Consider the following 20,385-nt stretch of genomic DNA (forward strand, 5'->3'; position numbering starts at 1 on the left):
GTGGGGCTGGGGGCCTGGACTCCTGGGACTGAGGGAGGAGGGTCTGGCGGGGGGCCTGGACTCCTGGGTCTGAGGGAGGAGGGGTTGGGGGGCTTGCACTCCTGGGTCTGAGGGAGGAGGGGCTGGAGGCCTGGACTCCTGGGTCTGAGGGAGGAGGGGGCTGGGGGCCTGGACTCCTGGGTCTGAGGGAGGAGGGGGCTGGGGGCCTGGACACCTGGGTCTGAGGGAGGAGGCGCTGGGGGCCCGGGCTTCTGGGCCTGAGGGAGGAGGGGCTGGAGCCCTAGATTCCAGGGTTTGCAGGGGCAGAGGACAGGACCCCTGGTCCTGGCAGGCGGATGGGTTGGGGTCCTGGAGTCCTGGGCTGGGTAGGTAACGGAGATGTGGATACCAGGAGGAGGCCACCCCTCCTGACTGGCCCCCTCCTTGTCCACAGGCCCAGCCCCAGTCCAAAGGTTCAGGTGAGTAGGCTCAGTGTCCATCAGGCTCTTCCCCGCTTCTCAGCATCTGCTGCAGTAGGCGTGGTCAGACCTTGCCCTTCTCCCCTGGCCAAGCCCCCTGCGGGTCTCCCTGTGTCCTCCCTGTCAGAGACCCTGACTCAAAGCCTCCCCTCCTCTGCAGTCATGATTGTCGAGCCCACCTTTCCTTACAAGTTAATGGCATCTCAGAGACAGAAGAAGACCAAGGTGAGCAGGCCGGGCAGGACTGGCTGCTGATGGGTGGGGGCTGGGGGCGCTGTGCCTCCTCACTGCACTCCGTCCCTCCTCCCACTGTCAGACCCTCAAGCGCAGATTCAAGTCTCAGGCCGTGGGCGACTCTGTGCCTCTCATCTGGTCGCGTCTGGAGCATGCTGAAGCTAAAAAGAAATCTGCGGAAAAGTAGGCTTAGGGTCTTGCTCCTGGTGGGAGGCAGGGGAAGGCTGAGGACCCTGGTGCAGATGCCATCTAGTCACACCACTTTGCATCCACAGGTCCCAACCAAAACTCTACGCTGACACGTCTCGGACGAAAATCCAGGTTTCTGGTGAGCACACCTCCCCCTCTATGTATGGATCCGCAAAGTTCTCGCTCTTCCCCTGAAAGCTCAGACTACTTTCTTCCCACCCAGAGAAGCCCAGCATCACCATCCGTACCATCTTCAGCATCATTTCCAACACCATCAACAACTCACGGTCCTCTTCCAAGGCACCTATTTACTGGGGGCCCAACTCTTGGTCTGAGGGAGGAGGACCTGGGGGCCTGGACTCCTAGGTCTGAGGGAAGAGGGGCTGGGGGCTGGACTCCTGGGTCTGAGGGAGGAGGGGCTGGGGGTCTGGACTCCTGGGTCTGAGGGAGGAGGGACTGGGGGGCCTGGACTCCTGGGTCTGAGGGAGGAGGGGCTGGGAGGCTGAACCCCTGGGTCTGAGGGAGGAGGGGCTGGGGGTCTGGACTCCTGGGTCTGAGGGAGGAGGAGGCTGGTGGTCTGGACTCCTGGGTCTGAGGGAGGAGGCCCTGGGAGCTGGACTCCTGGGTCTGAGGGAGGAGGGACTGGGGGTCTGGACTCCTGGGTCTGAGGGATGCGGGGCTGGGAGCTGGACCCCCGGGTCTGAGGGAGGAGGGGCTGTGGGCTAGGACTCCTGGTCCTGGGTCTGGGAGCCTCCCCGGGTCCTGATCATCCTTCCCCTTTCTTCGGCCCATGTGCAGGGTTACTTATCTGACTCTGAGGTGGGCACGGTCCTGGGAGGTTTAGTGGAGACCCCTGCACGCTGTATCTCGGAGGGCAGCCGTGAGCCTTCCTTGCTGGGCTCCTATGATCGCTTGGACACATACCTGTGGCGGCGGGACATTGAAGACCTGATGGACCCGGATTCCAGCACCTTGTCCTCTTCCTCCTTCTGCCCAGCCCTCGGCCCTCCGGCCTTCAACCTCCCTGCCACGTTCTCCTTCCATAAGCACCAAGGAAAGGCTGGGCAGAGGCAGCGGCCGCCATACTCCCAGAAGACGCCATCTACCCATGCTGCCTCTTCGAAGGTTCCATTCATCCTCGACCAGTCCAAGAAGGTCTCAGCAGTGCCTGCTCCATCCCAGAAGACCTCGACTGCCCCTGGCCCATCCCGGAGGGCCCCAGCTGCACCTGTTGCTCCTCAGAAGGCCCCAGTAGCACGTGGCCCATCCCGGAAGGCCGCACCTGCATCGGCTACTTTCCCGAAGGCCCCAGTAGCACGTGGCCCATCCCGGAAGGCCGCACCTGCTTCGGCTACTTTCCCGAAGGCCCCAGTAGCACGTGGCACATCCCGGAAGGCCGCACCTGCTTCGGCTAGTTCCCCGAAGGCCCGAGCCATACCTGTCCCATCTCAGAAGGCCCCACCTGTGTTGGCTAGTCCTCAGAAGCCTCCAGCCGTACCTTACCCATCTCCAAAGTCCCCACCTATCCAGGCTCTTCCCCCAAAGGCTGCGTCCCCCACTCTCCAAAGGAGGAAATCTTTCTTCATCCCTACCCCATCCCAGAAGGCTGTGACCTCACCTAGTCAATACAAGATGACACTGGACGGGGCCGATTTTGGCATGGTGCCTGAATTAAGTCCTAAAAGGGATGGGCTTGAGAGAAGGAAGCGTGAAGGGACGCCACAGCCCATGTTGTTCGTGGGCACCCAGGAGATGGACGTGCTAGAGACGAGGACCCAGAGAACATCCATGGAGCTCCCTTTCACTACCACGAAGAAGCAGTCAGAGGAAGTCATGATCAGCAAAGCCCGGGAGATCACCCTGGATGGCCTGAAGGGCAGGAGCACGTTGCAGGACAAGGTCCACAAAAAGAAGGAGAAGATATCCCTGGACATGCCTGGCTTCAAATCCAAGGAGAGAGGAGAGCAGCAGAGGTGGCTCAAGACCCAGGAACTGGCCATTGAGGGAGGCCCAGAGGAACAGAGCAGGCCCTTCTCGGTGGAGGGGCTCACCCTTGCCAAGATGATGATCATGGCCAACTGCAAGGAGCCACTCCAGAGACCAGCTGCAGTCGGTCTGCCCTCCTGGCTCTCAGCTCCCCAGGCGTCTGCTAGGTCAACAGAGGGCACAGTGCCCTTCAGCCCCCATCATGTGTCCTCCCCGGAGGGGAAACCAGGGGCGGTTAGGGAGCAGTCCCCGGTGGGCTCCTGGGTGCCCTTGATGGAGGGGACACCAGTGGGGTTTAGGGAGCAGTCCCCAGTGGGCTTCTGGGTGCCCTCACCGGAGGGGACACCAGTGGGGGTTAGGGACCAGTCCCCGGTGGGCACCTGGGTGAAGGGGAAAATGCATCAGTGGGCAGAGAGGAGTAAGCATCACTGGGTGAAGGAGCTTTCCCAGGACACAACAGGGCCTTCCGAAGTGCCCTACCTCATGGAGCAGGAGATGGACAGTGTCTCCAGCAGCCGGAAGATGGATGATGTCTCCCGGTCTCCCATCCCTCTGCCCGCATCGGAGTGGGAAGATGCACCCCAGTCACCCATCTCTCTGACCCCCATCTCCGAGATGGAGGCTGGGGTGTCCCCACAGCTCAGCAGTGTATCTCAAGAGCCTCAAGAGCCCAAGGAGATGTCAGATCTGAGCCCTCTGACCAAGACCGGGTTGTCCTCAGAGGCTCTCTCACCCTCGCCCTTGGAAGTGGAGAGTGTGATGGACATGGCTACCAATGGGGAGAAGACAGAGGAACAGGATGTCTTCAGTGCTTCAGCCAGGTACTTGGGGTGACAGCTAACATGTTCTGTCAACTCCATTCTCTGCAAGGTAGAGAGGATCATTCCCTCTTTTTTCACTTTTATTCATGGACTCAATATATATTGGGTCTAAGTTCTAAGCACTGGGGACACAACACTGAGCAATTTGGGGAGTATGTATGCTCCTGCCACCTGGTACGTAGAGCCCAGAGATGCTGTTTAACATCCTACAATGCACAGGATGGTCCCCCACCCCCACCCCCAACAACGAGTGATCCACACAAACTATCAGTAGTGCTGAAGTTAGGAATCCTGACAGTAAAAACTGAATCAATTATAGTGTATGATATAATGTGAGAGCTCCATGGGAAGACAGCAGGGGAGGGGGGGACTAGGCGTGAAGGTAGGCAGCCTCCAGGATGGGACTGGTTGGTCCAGGAGGGCCTCAGTGAGCTGATGTCACTTGTGTAAAAGATCTGGAGGAGGAGAGGGGGGACTCCATGCACACATCTGGGGAAGATAGGTGTGTGCAATATTATGTTGGACCAAGAGTGAGTTCCAGGGGACCCCAGAGTAGAGAATGCCGTCAGAAGAGTCAGGGAAGAGGTGGCAATCATGGGAGACCTTGCCGGCTTTGATGCTGATGAGTGAGCTGGGGTTTGTTGAGCAGAATGGCTGGAAGTGATGTATGTTAGAAAGGGCTCTCTCTGGCCCAAGCATCGGGAAGGTAAGGGGGCAAGGATGGAAGCCAGGAGAGTAGGCAGGAGGCAGGTGCTGTGATCCAGGCGTGAGATGATGTTGGTTTGGACAACAGGGGAGGTGTCGGAAGTGTTGAGAAGAGGCAGGACTCTAGAGATGCTCCGATGGCTGGGCCAATGGATTGGCTCATGGGCTGGGCCTGTCCCTATGGCATCAAGGGCAACTGTAGGGTTTGGGGTCTGGGACACTGGGGAGATGTTGTGGCCATCGGCAGCATTCGGAGAAGCTGTAAATGCAGTAGGTGGCAGGTAGAGCATCAGGAATTCCGTTTTGGACCTCTGAATTCCAAGGTGTCTGGTGAAGATGTGCAGTAGGTAGCCGGATATGTGAGTCAGGAGTGACTTGGGAAATCATCGGCACGTGGAGAGTTACCGCAAGCTATGGGGACTGGAGGAGGTCTCCAGCCAGCGAGTGTAGACAATGAGAGTGTTTGGAAAAGGGGATACCATAGTCGTGGTGTGCAGAATGGTGAGAGACGGGCATGCTGACCGCCACGGGAAGGGAGCAGCTGTGTCTAAGGCCGCAGCGAGGTGCAGGAAGAGGGGACTGAGACAGGGCCTCCGGATTCATCAGCAAGGATTTGATTATTTGTTACATGGTGCTAACAAAGACCTGAATGGGGCAGGCCTAAGGAAGCACAGAAAGCAGGGAGTCACCTGCTGTGACGCTTGAAAACATGATGCTGGGGGAAAGGAGCCAGAAGCAAAAGGCCTCCTCGTGGGTGATGCCCTTTGTATGAAGCTTGCGGGGCAGGCAAATCCAAGCAGAATGGTGGTTGCCAGGAGCTGGGAGTGATGGGAGGAATGGGGAGGGATCGCATACTGGGAACAGGGTCTCTTTGTGGGGTGATGAAACGTTCTGGAACTAAGTGGTTGTGGTCCCACAATGTTGTGAATGTAATTAATGGCATGGAACTGGACGGTTTAAAATGGTTGTGATGGTAAATTTTAGGTGATGTGTATTTTCCCACTATATACCTACTTACCTACCTCCGTACATTCGCAAAGAGGGGCTTCGGAGATGAGGAGCAGACCAGCTTTTTGCAAGTAGCTTGCTGGAAGGGCAGGAGGGACCTGGAGAGGTAGCTGGTGTAGGAAGTGGGCACAGAGCGATTCTTGAGAGGAGAGCAAACGTTAGTGCACTTGGATGTGGTGTGAAAGATGCACAGCTGGGCTCGAGAGTCACTAGGCAGGAGGGAGAGGAACTGGGAGGTACACCGGGGACAGGAAGACGCGGGGGGCAGGGGGAACCCTGTTCCAGCTCACACTTCATTTAGCACGACTTTACTGAGCACTCAGGGTGCTCTCCCTGTGGCCCCCAAAGCCCCCTTTGGCTTTTTCTCTCTCTCCAGCATGCTCAGTTCCGAGAGCCCTCAATAGCGGGATTCGGGGGACTCAATCTCAGTTGCCAAAGTGTCCAAATGAGCCCAGCCTGGCCAGGTAGCCCGAGACCCCACAGACCCGCCTCAGTCCTGGCACCGGAGTCCAGGAGCTCAGACCCCACCCTGGCTCTTTCCTCTTCCCCACGGACCCCCAGGGTGCTGTGCACCTCTACCGTAAGAAGCAGGGTGCTGAAAAGGCCGGGCGGGGGGATGCTCCCTCTCCGGTAGAGACCAGAGCTGTCTATACGTTTATATATTGGGGGGCGGGGAGCGGGACAGGGGAGAGCCCGCGGGGTGGCCCACCTTCGCAGAGATTAAAAGCCTGAGTCTGAGACTCGGCAAAAGTCGTGCCTGGGTGCCTGTGTGTGCGCGGGGGACCCCCAAGAGCTTCGTGGGGCTGGGGGCAGGAGGCGGCGGGGGTGGGGTCCACGCAGACCGCGCCCGGCGTCTTGGAACATCCCCTGCAGCGCCGCTGCTCCCATTGGCTGGGGTCCAGGGGTCCCAGCCAATCCTGCCAGGGGTCGTGTTTCTCCTGGACTGGACCCCCGAGACTCAGAAGCGAGGGGCACCCCTGGACGGAGCCACAAGCACAGCTGACCCAGTGACACGTTGACATCACTCTGGTGAGGGCAGGGCGGGTGGGATCAGGGGCTGGGCTTCGGGTGGGGGCCAGCCGCTGGGTGCGGGTCGGAACGAGGGGCGCCCCCAAGCCCCACGGAGCCCCCCTTCCCCCGCAGGAGCTGCCGCCTCCGTGGATGTTGGATGTTGATTCCCAGAAGCCCCCCAAGGGGAAATGGTCAACACCGCCCTTCGACCCGCGCTTCCCCAACCAGAACCAGACCCAAAACTGCTACCAGAACTTCCTGGGTGAGACCTTGCGGGCCAGTTTAGGGGCAGGGGGTGAGACAGGGGAGGCAGGAAGGGGAGCACCCCACCTGAAAATGGGAAGAAGGTCTGGGACCCGCCTTGGCGGCGGAGACCGTTGGGGTGGAAAGGGGTGGGGGAGAACCGTGGTCCGCAGGGGCGGGGCCTACCCGGCAGGGGCGGGGCCTGGTGTGGAGGGGGCGGGACCGAGTCCTGGAGGGAGGGAGAGGCGGGGCCTGGCCGGGAGTGGGCGGGGCCTGGCCTGGAGGGCCATGACCAAGTCCTGGAGGGGCGGGGCCTGGTCTGGAGTGGGTGAGCCGACCATGGTGGGGTGGAGCCTGCCGGGAGTAGGCGGGGCCTGGTCTGGGGGGCCGGGACCTAGTTCTGGAGGGGCGGGGCGAGGGATGGAGAGGCAGGGCCTGGCCGGGAGTGGGCGGGGCCTGGTCTGGAGGGCCCGGACCGAGTTCTGGAGGGGCGGGGCGAGGGAGGGAGAGGCAGGGCCTGGCTGGGAGTGGGCGGGGCTTGGTCTGGAGGTGGTGAGCCGACCGTGGTAGACCGGGGTCTGGCCGTGGAGGGGCGGGGCCTGGAGGGGAGGGGCGGGATTGAGTCGTGGAGGGCGAGGGGACGGAGGGGGTGGGACCATCGTTGGGGGCGGGAGCAAGGGGCGGTGATAGGCCGGGAGGGGCGGGGTGGGGCCGCAGAGCCACCCCGCCTGCCCGCCCGGCCCCACCCTGCAGACTACCACCGCTGCGTCAAGAGAATGAACCGCCGCGGGAAGAGCACGCAGCCCTGCCAGTATTACTTCCGCGTGTTCCACTCGCTGTGCCCCATGAGCTGGGTGAGCAGGCCGAGGGGGCGCCGGCGGCCGGCCGGCCGGGGCGAGGGTGGAGGGTCCCTTGTAGCTGAGCCGGCGCCCTCTGCCTCCCCTCCCGCCACTCCCCCCCCACCCAGGTGCAGCGCTGGACCCAACAGATCCAGGACGGGACCTTCGCGGGCAAAATCTGACGGCCTGAGTGCCGCTCCTCCGAAGGATCAGTGCTCTGACCGCACATCCTGGCGTCTCGCGGAGACCCGGCCCCGGCTATCCACTCCCCAGTCTGTGAGCCACCAATAAATCTCTGTTGCTGCTATTTCTGCCTCCTATCTGGCGTGGGGGCTGGAGAAGTCCTTCCTGTGTCAGTGCCCTGCAGCTAACGCTACTGGCTCTGATGAGGAGGGGGCAGGGATGGAGGGAGGATCGTCGGGTCTCTAGGGCAGGATCGAGCCCAGCCCCTCCTGCCCCCGTTCCAGTGCCTCCAGCGGGCAGCGGCCGCCCGCCCAGGCTCCGTGGAGGACAGCACTTGCCCACGAGGGTGCTCCTGACTGTCCATCCCCGCACCTGGTGCGCCCTTCATCTCCTCCCTCAGGATCTTCGCCTCTTACCTCCGCAGACTCCTTTGGGACTTGCATTCCCAAGTTCTGGGGGGTTGTTTGGTTGTGTACCCCCCAGCGCTGACCCCAACCCTCCCTCCCCAGCTCCGGACCTGTCCCCAGCTCTTCACCACTCTCCGTCACTCCCCTGCCCCTGTCTGACTCCATTTCCCTCCAAGTACACCCCGGTCTCATCCCCCGCGCCCCTCCCAACAGTCTTCTGCACGCCTGGCCTCGGCCTTCCAGCACCGTCCCCAGCCCGAGCAGTCTCCTCCGTGGGTGTCCACAGATACCTGTCATGTCAGTTTCTCCAGGATGCTCCTCCAGGACGCTCTGAGCTCCTGTCTGGGTAATTCTTTGCTCCTGCCCCATCCAGGCGCTGGGCCTGCCTTCAGCCAGCCTCAGAGGTGGCAACACAGATTCATTCTGATTCCAAATGCCGCTTGAAACGTCACCTGTCTAACCCTCCCACCCGCACCCTGGCCAAGGCTGAGGAGTGACCTCTAACAAGCACAGAGCCCTGGGATTCTAGCCTGGCCTAAGTCCTGAGCAGGGGGAGGACTGGATCCCACTGTTTCTCCCTGAAGCTGTATGCTTCCTGGGACAGGCTGGACCCACACTCTGCCTGAAGTAGTCTCAAGAGGCCTGTTCAATCCCGGGGTTCAAAGGTGGCTATTACTAATCATAACAACTGAACAAGCCTCTTGACCTGAGTGCACCTCAGTTTCCCCAGTTTTTAACCCAGATGGTGCAGAGTCCCATTACCAGGAGAGGTGTGATGATGGGAAGGGCTGAGCGGACTCAGGGGAGGACTGGCTCTATTCTGCTCCTCGCTCCTCCCGCCCTCCTTGATGACCATCCCCTCGCATCCCCTCCACACTGCCCTCATCACCCCACCCAGGGCACACCCCAGACGTCCCATCTGCTGGGATGGCTGCACCCAGATACCTTGCCCCAGGACTCCCTCTCTCCAACCACAGCCTGAGAGGCAGGAGGGCAAGTGAGGGTGCAGGGTGTGCTGAGAGCTGCAGGAAGGGCTGTCCTGCTCTGGTGGCGGTGCGGCTGGACCAAGGAAGGGACACAGGCAAGGCAGCTCTGAGTCACCGCGTGGGGCTGACGGGTGTCTGGCAGTCGGGTCACCCAGGTAGCCTCTGACCACAGGGCCTGACACCTGCGCAGCCCCGGCCAGCCTCTTGACCTCACTCAGGGTACGAGTGCCCGGAGTGCACTTTACCCTGTTGCCCAGAAGCCACTCCCAGCCGTCCTCCTTCTTTCCATCTGTGGCCCAGGATCCTCCCCACCATCATCCCTCTACCACTTCTGGAACTTTTTTTTTTTTAAGATTTTATTTTGGGGAGAGAGTGTGTGCTTGTGCAAGCTGGGGGAGGGACAGAGGGAGAGGGAGCAGACTCCCCGCTGACCACGGAGCCCCGCACGGGGCTCGATCCTACCACCCTGAGATCATGACCTGAGCCGAAATCAAGAGTTGGATGCTTAACTGACTGAGCCACCCAGGCGCCCCATTCTGGAACATTCTTTACACTCTGCCACCACGGTCCTACGGATGCCTGAGCTGGAGGCGGGGTCTGCACCAGCATCACTGCAAACTCCCAGGCCCTGAACTCCGAACACCGGTTCCGCTGCTCCTCTACCAGCTGCTCCTCTACCAGCTCCTCGGAAGCAGCCTCCCAGGCCGCGCGCCTGGTTCCCCGCCCCTCCCCCCAATCTGCACCCCTGCTCGCCTCACCACCCCCTTCCCCACCTCCCCCTCTTCCTCCAGTGCCATCCCCTCGACCTCAGGCCATCTCTCCTCCTCCTCCCGTCTCTGCAGACCCTCAGCCAGCTCTTTCCTCCCTCTCTGCAGAGAGGCTCAGCCAGGTGCTTCCCTCTCAGAATCAGCTGCCCTTCGAGGCACCTGCTCTCCCTCTCCCCCCCCCCCCCAGAAGCCCCGCGGCCCGACCCCCAGCCCCCTCTCTGGTGTCTGCCTTTGTCAGAGCCTGAGGAACTCTGAGAAACGGTTCAAGTCCCAGCTGCACAGCGTACCGGCCCTGTGGCCCCAGACAAATTCCCTAAGCCCCCTGCCCCGTGGTCTTTTCATCCCAAATGCGGTGATGACAACACGTGGACTTCGTAGGGCTATTGGGGAGGATGATGCTGTGAGTTACGGGTTACAATCCTCTAGCCTGGTGTTCTCAGGGCGTGTGTGTGTGGGGGGGCTCTGTGTCGGCAATTCGAGGGACTCAGAATCAGCGTGGCGGTTCGATGCTGGCGCCCCACGCCACGCTGGACGGTGGGAGTGATGGATCGATAGCCAGCTGCCCTCCTCCATCAGCAGCTCCAGGATGGCCAGCCTGTCAACAGGGGCCTGGAGCTGCCGGAGGCATCTGGTCAACGCCATGTGCATGCAAAAGGGTCAGAGAGCGCCCCCAAGGAGACACATGGCCCAGGATTGGGGTGCCCGGCCTGGATGGCACTTGGCTCTGCTGCAGTCCCAGCCGCCAGAGGCAAGGAGAGAGCTGGGGAGGGGGGAGCAGAGCGCAGACCTCGCCCTGTGAGCTGCAATTATTCCGTTTCCTGCAGCTCCTTCTTTCCTTCACCGCCCAGCTCTTCCCTGTGCCCTCGCTCAGGCTGCCGTGGGTCTGATGGGGCTCCAGGCCCTGCCCTGCCCTCACGTTCCCCTCCCCCTGGGCCTGAGCCACCAGGGGGAGCTCCTGATGCCAAGCCCGGCTCCCGCCCCCGCCCCCGGGTCCTGACACTTCACTCGCCACAACTTGAGCTCCTTGCACTTCCCTGCCGTGGTGGGGGCCGTTTTCTCGGGGCTCAGGGCGGAAACTGGCAGCAAGGTGGGTGCCCGCAGGCCATTTGTAAAGGGGGGAACCCTGGGAGCGCTGTCATGAAGCCTGGGCAGCGTCAGGGCCACAGTTCCTGCCCTGGAGGTCTTCCCTCCCCATCCCCTTGTCGTCCAGCCCAGTGACTCTCAGCAGGGGTGGCTTTGGCCCCAGGGGGACATTGGGCAGTGTGTGGAAACACCTTTGTCACAACCGGTGCTCCTCATCCTACAACACAGACTGAGCTGGCTCCGGGCGGCCGGGCCAAGGGTGAGACCCCGACCATCGGTTTCTGATCTTTGTTTCTGGGGTTCGAGACACTCTTGAGAATCCGATGAAGGCTTCGAACCCTCTCCCCCGAGAAGAACGCACAGACGCACATTTAAAATAGAATTTCCGGAGGTTCTTGTAACCCTCAGTGGCCGTCTGGGAGGAGAATCCTGTCTAGAAGCCAGGTCCTGCCTAGAAGCCACGGTGAAGGTGCCCGCACGCCAGTCCGTGTAGAGGCCCAGTTCTTTACGGACGACGCCATCCCTCTGCGTCCTCTTCTCCCTCGTCTTTAACAGGAGGGAGAAACCTAGCAGGGGAAGTAGGAGTTGCAGGGAAGAGACACACTCTCACTCTCTCCTTCTGAAAGGAAGTGGGCTCTCTGTAAATGAAAGGAATTTCAAGTAAAAAGATTACAGCTCTGCATGTTCCCCCCTCAGGTGGTCCCCCCCTCCCTGCCCCATCCAGTCCTCAGCTCCCCCAGCCCCACCTGACCCTCAGGCATGGGTGAGGCCTCAGGGCCAAGGAGGAAAACAGTGCCCCCGGGCCGCCCCCCCCTCCCCGGGCCGCTCACTGGTCTTGTTAGCTGTCTGCATTTCTTGCATTTCTTCTGCACCACTGGGGCGGAGGTGACAATGAAGAGGGATGGCAGGGTCCCCACTGACCTGGATCCTGAGCAGCTTGAGAAGGTTCATCGCCCTGGTCCCATAGAGCCGGGCCGACCAACAGGACTCAGACGAGGGTGCGGGGCAGCTGACTTCGGAGGGGCAGCCGGCCCCGTGTGACCGTGGGCGAGTCCCTCTGCTTGCCGGACCTGTTACCTCGTCTGAACGACGGGGAGCGTCCCCTCCCACGTGAGGACAGCTCCAGAAGCACTCTTCAGAAGTCTGGTTCCGGCGGGGACGCGATTCTTGCCTCTGTCCTCCGCCATCCTCAGGGGCATCCTGCGGACCCTTCACCCTTCCAAAGCTCGCAGGCCCCCAAAGCCTGGGCCGCCTCCCCCGGCCTGGTCTCCCCAGCAGGGCTGAGGGTCTCACCCCGCTGACAAACATCCCCTCAAAACATCAATCAAAATGAAAAGCTACAAAGGGCACTGCTTATAACAAGGTTTTAATAAAATAAAAAGTTCAAGTGCTTCCAATCCCCCAACATACCCCATTCTGGTGTGGGGGAGGGGAGGGACCCCCCACACCCCAGTAGCACCAGGGATAGCACCATGAGAAAGATGAGGTCGCATCCGGCCTCCCTGAGACCCACGGGCTGGTGAGGACGTGTCCCAGACATCCCCCCCAGCCTGCCCCCCACCTCGGACAGTCGCAGAGCTGAGAGCAAGCCCACTCGCCTCCGTAGCGCAGTCTCTAGGCAGTGCCACCCCAGGTCAGTTCTGCCTCCTCCCGAGGCCTGGGCTTCTGGGGAGACGCCATGGGGTGGCCCCCACCCCTTATGGCTTTGCTCCCTGGGCAGGAGGTGGGAAGGGAAGGGAACGGCTCCCGCAGTCCTGAGGCTGGAGTTGGGGTGGGAGGGCAGCAGCGGCCAGGGCACCCTGCTGGGGTGGGGGTGGCTCAGGGGTCAGCAGTCACAAAGGGTCAGGGGTCAGATCCCTGGGTGTCTCCAAACCAACCCAGCCCCGGGCAGAACTGTGCTGGGGCCAAGGGCCAGCTCCCTCCCAGAGGTCCAGCGGCTCCTTCTAGAGGTCAGTGAGTTCCCAAGAACTTGGGGCTCGGGGGGAGGGGGGACGAGGAGGGACTCCTTCCTCTCCTGGCCTGGGGCCTTCCCTGTCCAGCCCATCACGGCCCGTCACCGTTGACATCCAGGTCAATGGAGCCGTGGCTGACCACCAGCCTCAGGCGCTTGGGTGGGGAGAAGGGGGCGAAGGCAAGGGCCTGCTTGGGGATGGGGGCAGGGCCTGGGGTCCCGGCAGGCGCAGGGGCAGCGGGTGGGGCCGGGGCCACGCGGCTCAGGTCCACACGCACCACGTAAGGCAGCCCGTAGCGCCGGGCCCAGTGCCAGTCCTGCTGCGGGGCCCAGTGGGCGCGGGGGGCCGGGCCCAGGGCCACCAGGGCCTCTGCACGCAGGCAGCAGTGGGGACCACAGCCTCCCCACCGGTGCAAGGAGATGCGGGCGGTGCGGAGAACGGGGGCCGCTGGGGCCCGCCGGGGCTGGGGGCGCCGGCGCCTCCGGGGGCGCACCCGGAGCTGGGGCTGAGGCAGCCACTGGAGCCAGAGGGGCGAGGCGTCAAGGCGGGCACTGCAGGGCAGGGGGCGCCTGGGCTGGCAGGTGGCTACGGAGGCCGGGGGGAGCGGGGAGAAAGGAGTGTGAGCAGGGCCTCTGGCGGGGACCCGAGGGCGGGAGGTGGCGGGAACAGACAAGGGCTTGGGCCTGGGGGGCTCACCACAGAACGGGTCCCGGCGCAGCGGGGAGAGGTGGGCACAGGCCCTCGGGCCCAGTGGACCCTGCCGGCCACCGCCATCCAGGCCCTGCTGCAGCCTCCGCTTGGTCTCCCGGAGCTCGTACTTGTCCAGGGGCCGAGGGGGCAGGGGTGCCCGGGGCCGCAGGCGGAAGGCTCCTTCACCTTTCCTGGTTGGGGGGGGCCGGGAGGGAGAGAGAAGGGAGCGGGCCCTGAGGAAGCACTTCTGGGTTCACCGCAGCGGCCCTCTTGCTGCTGCCCTCCTCCCCAGGACCCCTCCCGGGTGCCTCACCTCTCACACGTATAGCATTCACAGTGCTCATTCTTCTCACCAAAGAAGCCCTCCCCGTAGAAGCAGGTCACCTCATCCCCCGGCTCAATGTCCCGGAGCACCTTCACACAGGCCGCGTTCCCATCTGCGGGCACAAACTGGGGGCCCGGCTGCTCAGTGGCCTGTCCTGGGGGCGCCTGGCCAAGTGCACTCCCAGGGATGGGGACGGGGACAGGGACGGGCAGTGCAGGCGCAAACGGGGCCCAGCTGCTCAGTGGCCTGTCCTGGGGGCTGCCGGGCTCCACCCCGCCTGGCCAAGTGCACTCCCAGGGACAGGGACCGGGGACAGGGACGGGCAGGGCAGGCGCAAACAGGGGGCCCAGCTGCTCAACGGCCTGTCCTGGGGGCTGCCGGGCTCCACCCCACCTGGCCAAGTGCACTCCCAGGGACGGGGACGGGGACAGGGACAGGCAGGGCAGGCACAAACAGGGGGCCCGGCTGCTCAGTGGCCTGTTCTGGGGGCTGCCGGGCTCCACCCCGCCTGGCCAAGTGCACTCCCAGGGACGGGGACGGGGACAGGGATGGGCAGGGGCTGGGCCCCCGGGAGGCCACCTCTCTGCACACACTCCCCGACCTCCCGCCCAGTTGCTGGCCTCCACCCTCCCTGCAGGACGATGATCTAACTGGCCCCTGGCAGTGTTAGCAGCCCGCACTGCCTGCCCCCTCCTGCACTCTTCCTCCGCCCCCTCTGACCCGCCACAGCCCACCCCCCACTCCCCACCAGCCTGCACCCTGGCGGCCAGGTCCAAGCTCTGGCCGGCTCCCTTCCCGTGCCCGTCCACTCTGCAGCTCCAGTCTGGGACGGCTGCCCCACCGGCCACTCCTGCCCCCGCCTCCTACCTTCTGCCCCACCCCCGGGAGGAGTGGGACTCCCGTGGGTCCCTGCACTCCAGCTGACACACACGTAGGTAGGGGTGGCTCTCACCACCGCCTGCCTGATCCCAGGCCAGCTGGCTGGAGCCTCTGTGCGCAGGGTCTCGCGTCTTTGTCCTCTCTATTCCCCCGGACTCTCACCCAGTTACACAGCAGGTCACACGCCAGCCTCTGGCCCCTCTCCTTCCTGCCAAGCCTCCAGCTCCTCAGCTGCCAGGCCATCTCAAAACCCAGCCCCATTATTCACCCAGGAGGAGCGTCCATGGCAGACATGAGCTCCTCTGTGGCACGCGAGGCCAGAGTCACCATGCCGGGCCCCTCTCCAGGAGGCCCTCCACTGAGACACATCCGTCTGGGATGCCCTGACACGCCTCGGTTTTCCTTTAACACCTAGGAAAATCCTAGTCCTCCTTCAGCGCCTGGCTCTGGCGGGACTTGTGGGCAGCCTCCCTGCTCCACATGGTGCCTGGCTCCTGGGCCCTCAGGTGGCTGCCACCCGCCTCACGACAGGGCCTTGTTTTCTGTCCTACCCTGCACGTTTCCCACCCCCAAAGCCACGTCACGGGCCTGCAATCACAGAGCACAGGAACCATGGGTATGTGCTTCACCTCCGTAGCAGGAGGCCAGTGGAGAGGAGTGTATGCGGCTGGGGGCTGCTGGAGCCAGGACTCGAACCAGTTCTAACCCCGGAGCCCCAGTGCCGAACCCCCACCACACCTCAGGGCTCCACACTTGGCAGGATGTGCACTTCCCCAGACAGCTTTCTCACACTCCACACAAAACACACAGTGGTCCCCCCAAAACGCTGCTTCCCCAGCTCACTCCCTCTGCCTGGAAGCCCAGCCTCCCAGAGCCTCGTGCTCTGGGGCTCCCCCTGGCCCCACCTGGGTGGCATGGATTGGCAGGGTCCTGCCACCTGGCCCCCCTGCCTCCTGCTGTGGCCAGGGGGCATCTCCACGTCAGGCCTGGGGCTCCAGGTGCAGGGGCACTTTCTGTCTCCCCATCACCACATTCCCCCCTCCAAGTGGCACAGCCATGACCCTGGCCGAGGCCCCCCCCCCCCCCCCCCCCCCCCCCCCCGAACTCTCTGATAGACTCTGATAGCTGCAGGCAAAAACTGGGTTGTGGCCGGGGTGGGGGACTCTGGGCACTTTCTGGCTAGTCACTGACCCAAATGCCCCTCCCCGGGGCCCCCTTGTTCCCCCATGCCCACTCCTGGTGGGGGGCCCAAGTCTCACCTTGCAGTTGGGTTTGCAGTCTGGAGCATCAAGGAGAGGGCGGGGGAGAGAAGAGACTCAGGTGAGTGGAGGGCTGGGCAGAGGAGAGTGGGGGGCCACCCCTCCGTGCCTCCCCCCGCACCGGCCCTGCCCCCACCCCCACCATGGTTTATGAAGGCCGCGGGGCCCAGCCACAGCTGCGCACTGCGTTTTCGGGTGGAGTACATGATGCTGAAGTCGTTCTCCCCGGCCCTCAGCAGCCCCTCGTCGGCCTCCCGCAGCTCCGCGATGCAGCCCACCAGCAGTTCCAGCTTCTCGTTCTTCTTCCTGCCAAGAGGCCAGGCCGTGGGTCTGTGAGCAGTGCCTCCCACCACCGTCTCGGCTGACAGGGGTCTCTGGGGGCTGGGGCACCAGGCCTCCTGCAGGCCGCTGCTGGCCACTGTGGTCCTCCTCCCAGATTTCTCAGATCCACCCACCTTCCTGGGGCACTTCCTGGATCCTGCATCCTCCGGGACAGGATGGCGCCCAGACAGGACACCATGTGGACCCAGGCACCCCTCCTGCTGTCCTCTCGCCCTAGGCTCCTCCTCCAGCCCCAACTGCCCTTGGGCCTCGCACAAGTGCTCCTTCGCCTGCACTCCCCATGAGCCCCAGTAACTCCCCGCAAGCTGCTACCCAGCCCCCCCCGCCATGCTTCGGCAGACCCTCTGGTGGGCCTCTGCTTAGGCCCGGTTCCCAAGAACACTCAGAATTCCCTTGTGGCTGATGAAGCACCAAGGAACTGAGGTCAGTACCTGTGTGTGTACTCGGCTACCACCTGCCTTCTGTCTACACTGTGAGCGGCCGGCAGGGTCCATCCTGCTCACTGTCCTGTCCCTTACCCAGCAGTGCGTGCTAGGCCCCATGGCACCAAGGGATGCCTGCCCCACTGGCCGCTCCTGCCCCTGCCTCCTGAGCACAAACGGTACTTCCTTAGCAGGCCCTGGAACCCTGGGGTCCCACAGGTTCTCATCCCCCATCAGGGCTGCTGTAGGCGAGGAGGGTCTGTGAGCTCCGCCCTCTTACCAAGCTCTGGTAGACACGATCTTGGCTCCATTTGTCTCCATGGAATAGCGTGTACACGGCAGGATGGTAAAGCCGCTTTCAGGCAGGAAGGCTCGGAGGTAGCGATAGATCTGGGGGAGGTGAGGGGGTGGGCGGGGTGAGGAGCTGGGGCAGGGTCGTCCTCGGCCCTCTCTCTCCTGGGTCCTAGTCCTGCTCTGCCACTGACTTGCTGTGTGGTCTTGGGGGACTCACTTCCCCTCTTGGGGGCTCAGTTTCTTCATCTGTCAAATGAAGAGGTTGTACTCCATCTCAGAGGACCCCCAACTCTCCTCTCCTTGGATTCTCTGAGCCTCGTCTCAGATGGTCCCAATGGCTAGGAAGTTAGGGAGTCCGGGGCGGGGAACTTCACCGAGGGGTCTGGAGCCTGGGGCTCCAGAAGTTCTGCCTGGCAGGGTGGAGGACCCAGGACAGGCCGAGGTGACAGGGAGGACACGTGGACTGAGGGTGGGGGAAGGGAAGGGCGCCCTCACGTGGGTCTTGAGGGCAGCCTCCTGCCGCGGGCCCCGGCTCTGGAAGTAGTGGGCCATCCAGCCTCCCAGCGTCAGGGCCCGGTACGCAGCCTCCAGGTCCCGCTGCCTCAGGAAGGCCTCCAGCGCTGAGCGCAGGTGGTGCTGTCGCCGCAGGGGGGGCACGGGGCTGGGGGAGAGGGCACGCCTGGGTCCCAGGGCCTTGGCCTATTCCCTCCGGGCCTTCCCGGGCCCCGCCCCCACCCGCACTCGGGGCTGCAGGGGCCATGGAGGAAGGGAAGGGGTCCCCGCGGAGCCCTCGGTCCACCCTGTCCCAGGCCGCCTCACCTGACGTTCATCTTATGGGTGCGGAAGCCGAGGTAGGGGTCCAGGACAAGGCTGGTGGCAAGGTCATCATTCTCACACAGCTCTCTGGCTGTCACTCTGTCAGGTCCCATGGTGCCCCACGGACCATGCTGCCTCTGGCCCAGACTGGAGGGCGCAATGAAGGGGCAGGGGCAGCGCCCCGGGACTCCCACTTCTGAGCTGCCGAGGATTTGGCAAGCCTTTCGGTCTCCAGTCTCATCTACAAACCAGGGAGTAAAGGCAGGCTGACTTCACAGGGCTCTCAGCGAAGACGGATGCAACAAGTACTTCCGACAGTGGGGAAGCCCCCCAAAGAAACGTCAGTCATCGTCATGAGGATCTTCATGCTCTGGAGCACAGACACCAATCCCCCAAGCACACACGACCACCTGCTGTGCACACCCACACACTCACACGTAGGTTCCCTCATGTTCCCACGCGCGCGCGCGCGCACACACACACACACACACACACCGGCGCGCACGCACAGTCCCTACTGGCCCAGGCAAGGCTGATTAATTGGCAGTCAGGGATAACCCTAAAGGCTTAGCCCTGCAGGAGGTGGGAGTCGGGGGAATCCATCTCCACCTCCAGCCCTCACCAAGGAAAAATCCAAGGCTTCCCACCCGCTAGGACTGACTGTTCCTCCACCCACCCCCATGCTTGTTGGCCTCAGCCTCCACCTCCCTCCTGTCCCTCCCATCCTCCCCAACCCCCCAAGCAGCCCTTGGGAATCATCAGGAGGCTCTGGGTGAAGCCCCAGGCAGCCTGGAGGGGGGTGAGGGGAGGGAGAGCAGAGGACGGATCCCAGCACCTGCTCCCTCTCCAAGGATTCTGGGGGAGGGGGGGCTCAGAGGACAAAGCGGGGAAGAGGGGAGAGAAAGGGAATGATATGGAGAAGCAGAACAGGTCTATAAAAAGGGGAGAAAGAAGGGAATTAGCAAAAGGAAACAAAACAAGACCCCTAACCCTGACTACGGAGGGCCTGCTGGGCATCCAGACCTTGGTGCTTCAGGGAGAGTCCATGGGGGATGGCAGGCAAGGGGGAGCAGAAGACGGATCAGCAGCTAGAGCTGGGGGGAAAGGGGTTCTAGAAAAGACAGGAAGGCTGGGGATAAAGAGGGGGCGCTGCGAGAGGGCGCCGGGACAGAGCGGAAGCTGCAGAGAGGCATGTGGGGAAAGACAAAATGCACAGAGCGGAGCTGGGGCAGGGAGAAGGGCCGGGGGTGCCTGCTGGACACAGAGCGCGGCGGAAGGCCTGGGTCAGGGATGACCCCACCGAAGCCAGAGTGGAGACCTGGGCTCGACGGTAGGTCCTGAGGAGGTGGAGGGGGGCCTAGGGGTCCATAGCCGGGCTTGGAGAGGCAGAGAAGGGGCAAGTCCTGCGCGTGCAGGGAGGAGCGAGCCTGGGGTCCAGGTAGGGACCTGGGCAGGCACTGAGGGTCCAGGAGCGGGGGCTGAGGTCCGCGGGGCGACACTGGGGAAGCGGACAGGGGCCTGGCAGGCAGCGGGAGTGCAGGGGAAGGGCCTGAGGTCCAGGGAGGGGAGTAGAGAGTCAGAGGGCGACCCGAGGGGTCCGCTCAGGCCCGGGAGTGCGGGGAGGGGCCTGGGTGAGGAAGCACAGGGAAGGGGCTGGGCGCCCGGGGCAGCCTGAGGCCCGCCGAAGGGCCGGGAGACGTGGGCGCCTGCACACGAGGAGGGGCCGGGCGGGGCGGGGGACGGTCGGGGCTGGGGGCGACCGGGAGCCAAGGCGGCGCGGGCTGGGGGCCGAGAGGGGGCTCAGAGGTCGGGCCCCGCGCCGCCCCTCACCCGCTTCTCCTCCTCCTCCTCCTCCTCAGGCACCCGCGCCGCCGCCGCCACCACCTCCCACTGCCTGCTCCAGCTCTCGTCAGACACGGTCGCCGCGCCTCCCGTCTGCGCCGCCGAGCCCGCCCCGCCGCGGCCATAGGGAGCTCCCATTGGCCGAAGCCGCCGCCACTCCTCAGTGGCTGCGGCGCTCACGCCGCTCCCATTGGCCGAGTCCCGCTCGGCCCCTCCCCGCCTGCCCTCCCGTCCGTGCCCCTACGAAACCCCGCTCCGCCCGCGCCGCTGCCAAGCGCCGCCGACTGCGGCTAATGGCTCCTGTTGCTGTCATTCCACCGCTGCCATGGAGACTTGCCCCGCCCACTGCTCGGAGTCGACGCCCTCATTGGCCGAGAGCGTCGAGGCTCCAGGCTAAACTCGGGTTTGGGTCAGGTTATTCGGGTCCAAGTGGAAAGGGGGCGGGCTCTGCCGGCTCCACAGCGCGCGCGTGATTGGCTGGCCCTGGGACGGCTCGTCCTTCCATAGGCTAAGGCCTCCGCCCGTCACCGTAGAGTCGCGACTGGCCCATTCTCTTTCTCCGGTGAAACCTTCGCGAACCGCGGGGAGAAAGCTGGGGCGGGCGCGAGGGGTGGGTGCGCGGGCGCCTCCGTCGACCCCGCCCG

The 20,385-nt window shown here is 63.6% G+C and overlaps 3 protein-coding genes across 3 annotated transcripts in view; 2 read left to right on the forward strand and 1 right to left on the reverse strand.

The window, feature by feature from the left end:
• FAM71E2 (family with sequence similarity 71 member E2) overlaps positions 1 to 3,701 on the forward strand; it is a 5,309-nt gene extending 1,608 nt beyond the window's left edge. The window contains exons 4-9 of the mRNA XM_032388900.1: positions 434 to 458; positions 619 to 683; positions 775 to 875; positions 968 to 1,020; positions 1,105 to 1,181; positions 1,680 to 3,701. Of these exons, the coding sequence (XP_032244791.1) occupies positions 434 to 458; positions 619 to 683; positions 775 to 875; positions 968 to 1,020; positions 1,105 to 1,181; positions 1,680 to 3,701 (2,343 nt within the window). The remainder of the gene's footprint in view (positions 1 to 433; positions 459 to 618; positions 684 to 774; positions 876 to 967; positions 1,021 to 1,104; positions 1,182 to 1,679) is intronic.
• Positions 3,702 to 6,562: 2,861 nt separating this feature from the next.
• Positions 6,563 to 7,792, forward strand: LOC116622377 (cytochrome c oxidase subunit 6B2). The gene is made up of 3 exons (XM_032388840.1): positions 6,563 to 6,674; positions 7,409 to 7,509; positions 7,623 to 7,792. Exons 1-3 carry the CDS (start codon positions 6,563 to 6,565, stop codon positions 7,674 to 7,676), a joined length of 267 nt encoding a protein of 88 aa, XP_032244731.1. The 3' UTR covers positions 7,677 to 7,792.
• Positions 7,793 to 12,275: 4,483 nt separating this feature from the next.
• Positions 12,276 to 19,807, reverse strand: KMT5C (lysine methyltransferase 5C). The gene is made up of 9 exons (XM_032388794.1): positions 19,730 to 19,807; positions 17,903 to 18,140; positions 17,579 to 17,744; positions 17,070 to 17,179; positions 16,168 to 16,331; positions 16,026 to 16,045; positions 13,876 to 14,012; positions 13,569 to 13,753; positions 12,276 to 13,457 (listed from the first exon to the last, which is right to left on the reverse strand). The coding sequence occupies exons 2-9, from the start codon at positions 18,010 to 18,012 to the stop codon at positions 12,964 to 12,966; spliced, it is 1,386 nt and encodes a 461-aa protein (XP_032244685.1). The 5' UTR covers positions 18,013 to 18,140; positions 19,730 to 19,807; the 3' UTR covers positions 12,276 to 12,963.
• Positions 19,808 to 20,385: the final 578 nt, after the last annotated feature.

This window comes from Phoca vitulina, unplaced genomic scaffold (assembly GCF_004348235.1).
Source record: "Phoca vitulina isolate PV1807 unplaced genomic scaffold, GSC_HSeal_1.0 scaffold52, whole genome shotgun sequence".
Lineage (NCBI taxonomy): Eukaryota > Metazoa > Chordata > Mammalia > Carnivora > Phocidae > Phoca > Phoca vitulina.

Coding starts and splice junctions, on each gene's coding strand:
- LOC116622377 (XM_032388840.1), top strand. CDS start 6,563: ATGTTGGATGTTGATTCCCAGAAGCCCCCCAAGGGGAAATGGTCAACA. Junction 6,675..7,408: donor CTGCTACCAGAACTTCCTGG/GTGAGACCTTGC, acceptor CCCACCCTGCAG/ACTACCACCGCTGCGTCAAG. Junction 7,510..7,622: donor CGCTGTGCCCCATGAGCTGG/GTGAGCAGGCCG, acceptor CCCCCCACCCAG/GTGCAGCGCTGGACCCAACA.
- KMT5C (XM_032388794.1), bottom strand. CDS start 18,012: ATGGGACCTGACAGAGTGACAGCCAGAGAGCTGTGTGAGAATGATGAC. Junction 14,013..16,025: donor ACTGCAAACCCAACTGCAAG/GTGAGACTTGGG, acceptor CCGGGCCCCCAG/TTTGTGCCCGCAGATGGGAA. Junction 13,458..13,568: donor GCGCCGGGACCCGTTCTGTG/GTGAGCCCCCCA, acceptor CGGCCTCCGTAG/CCACCTGCCAGCCCAGGCGC.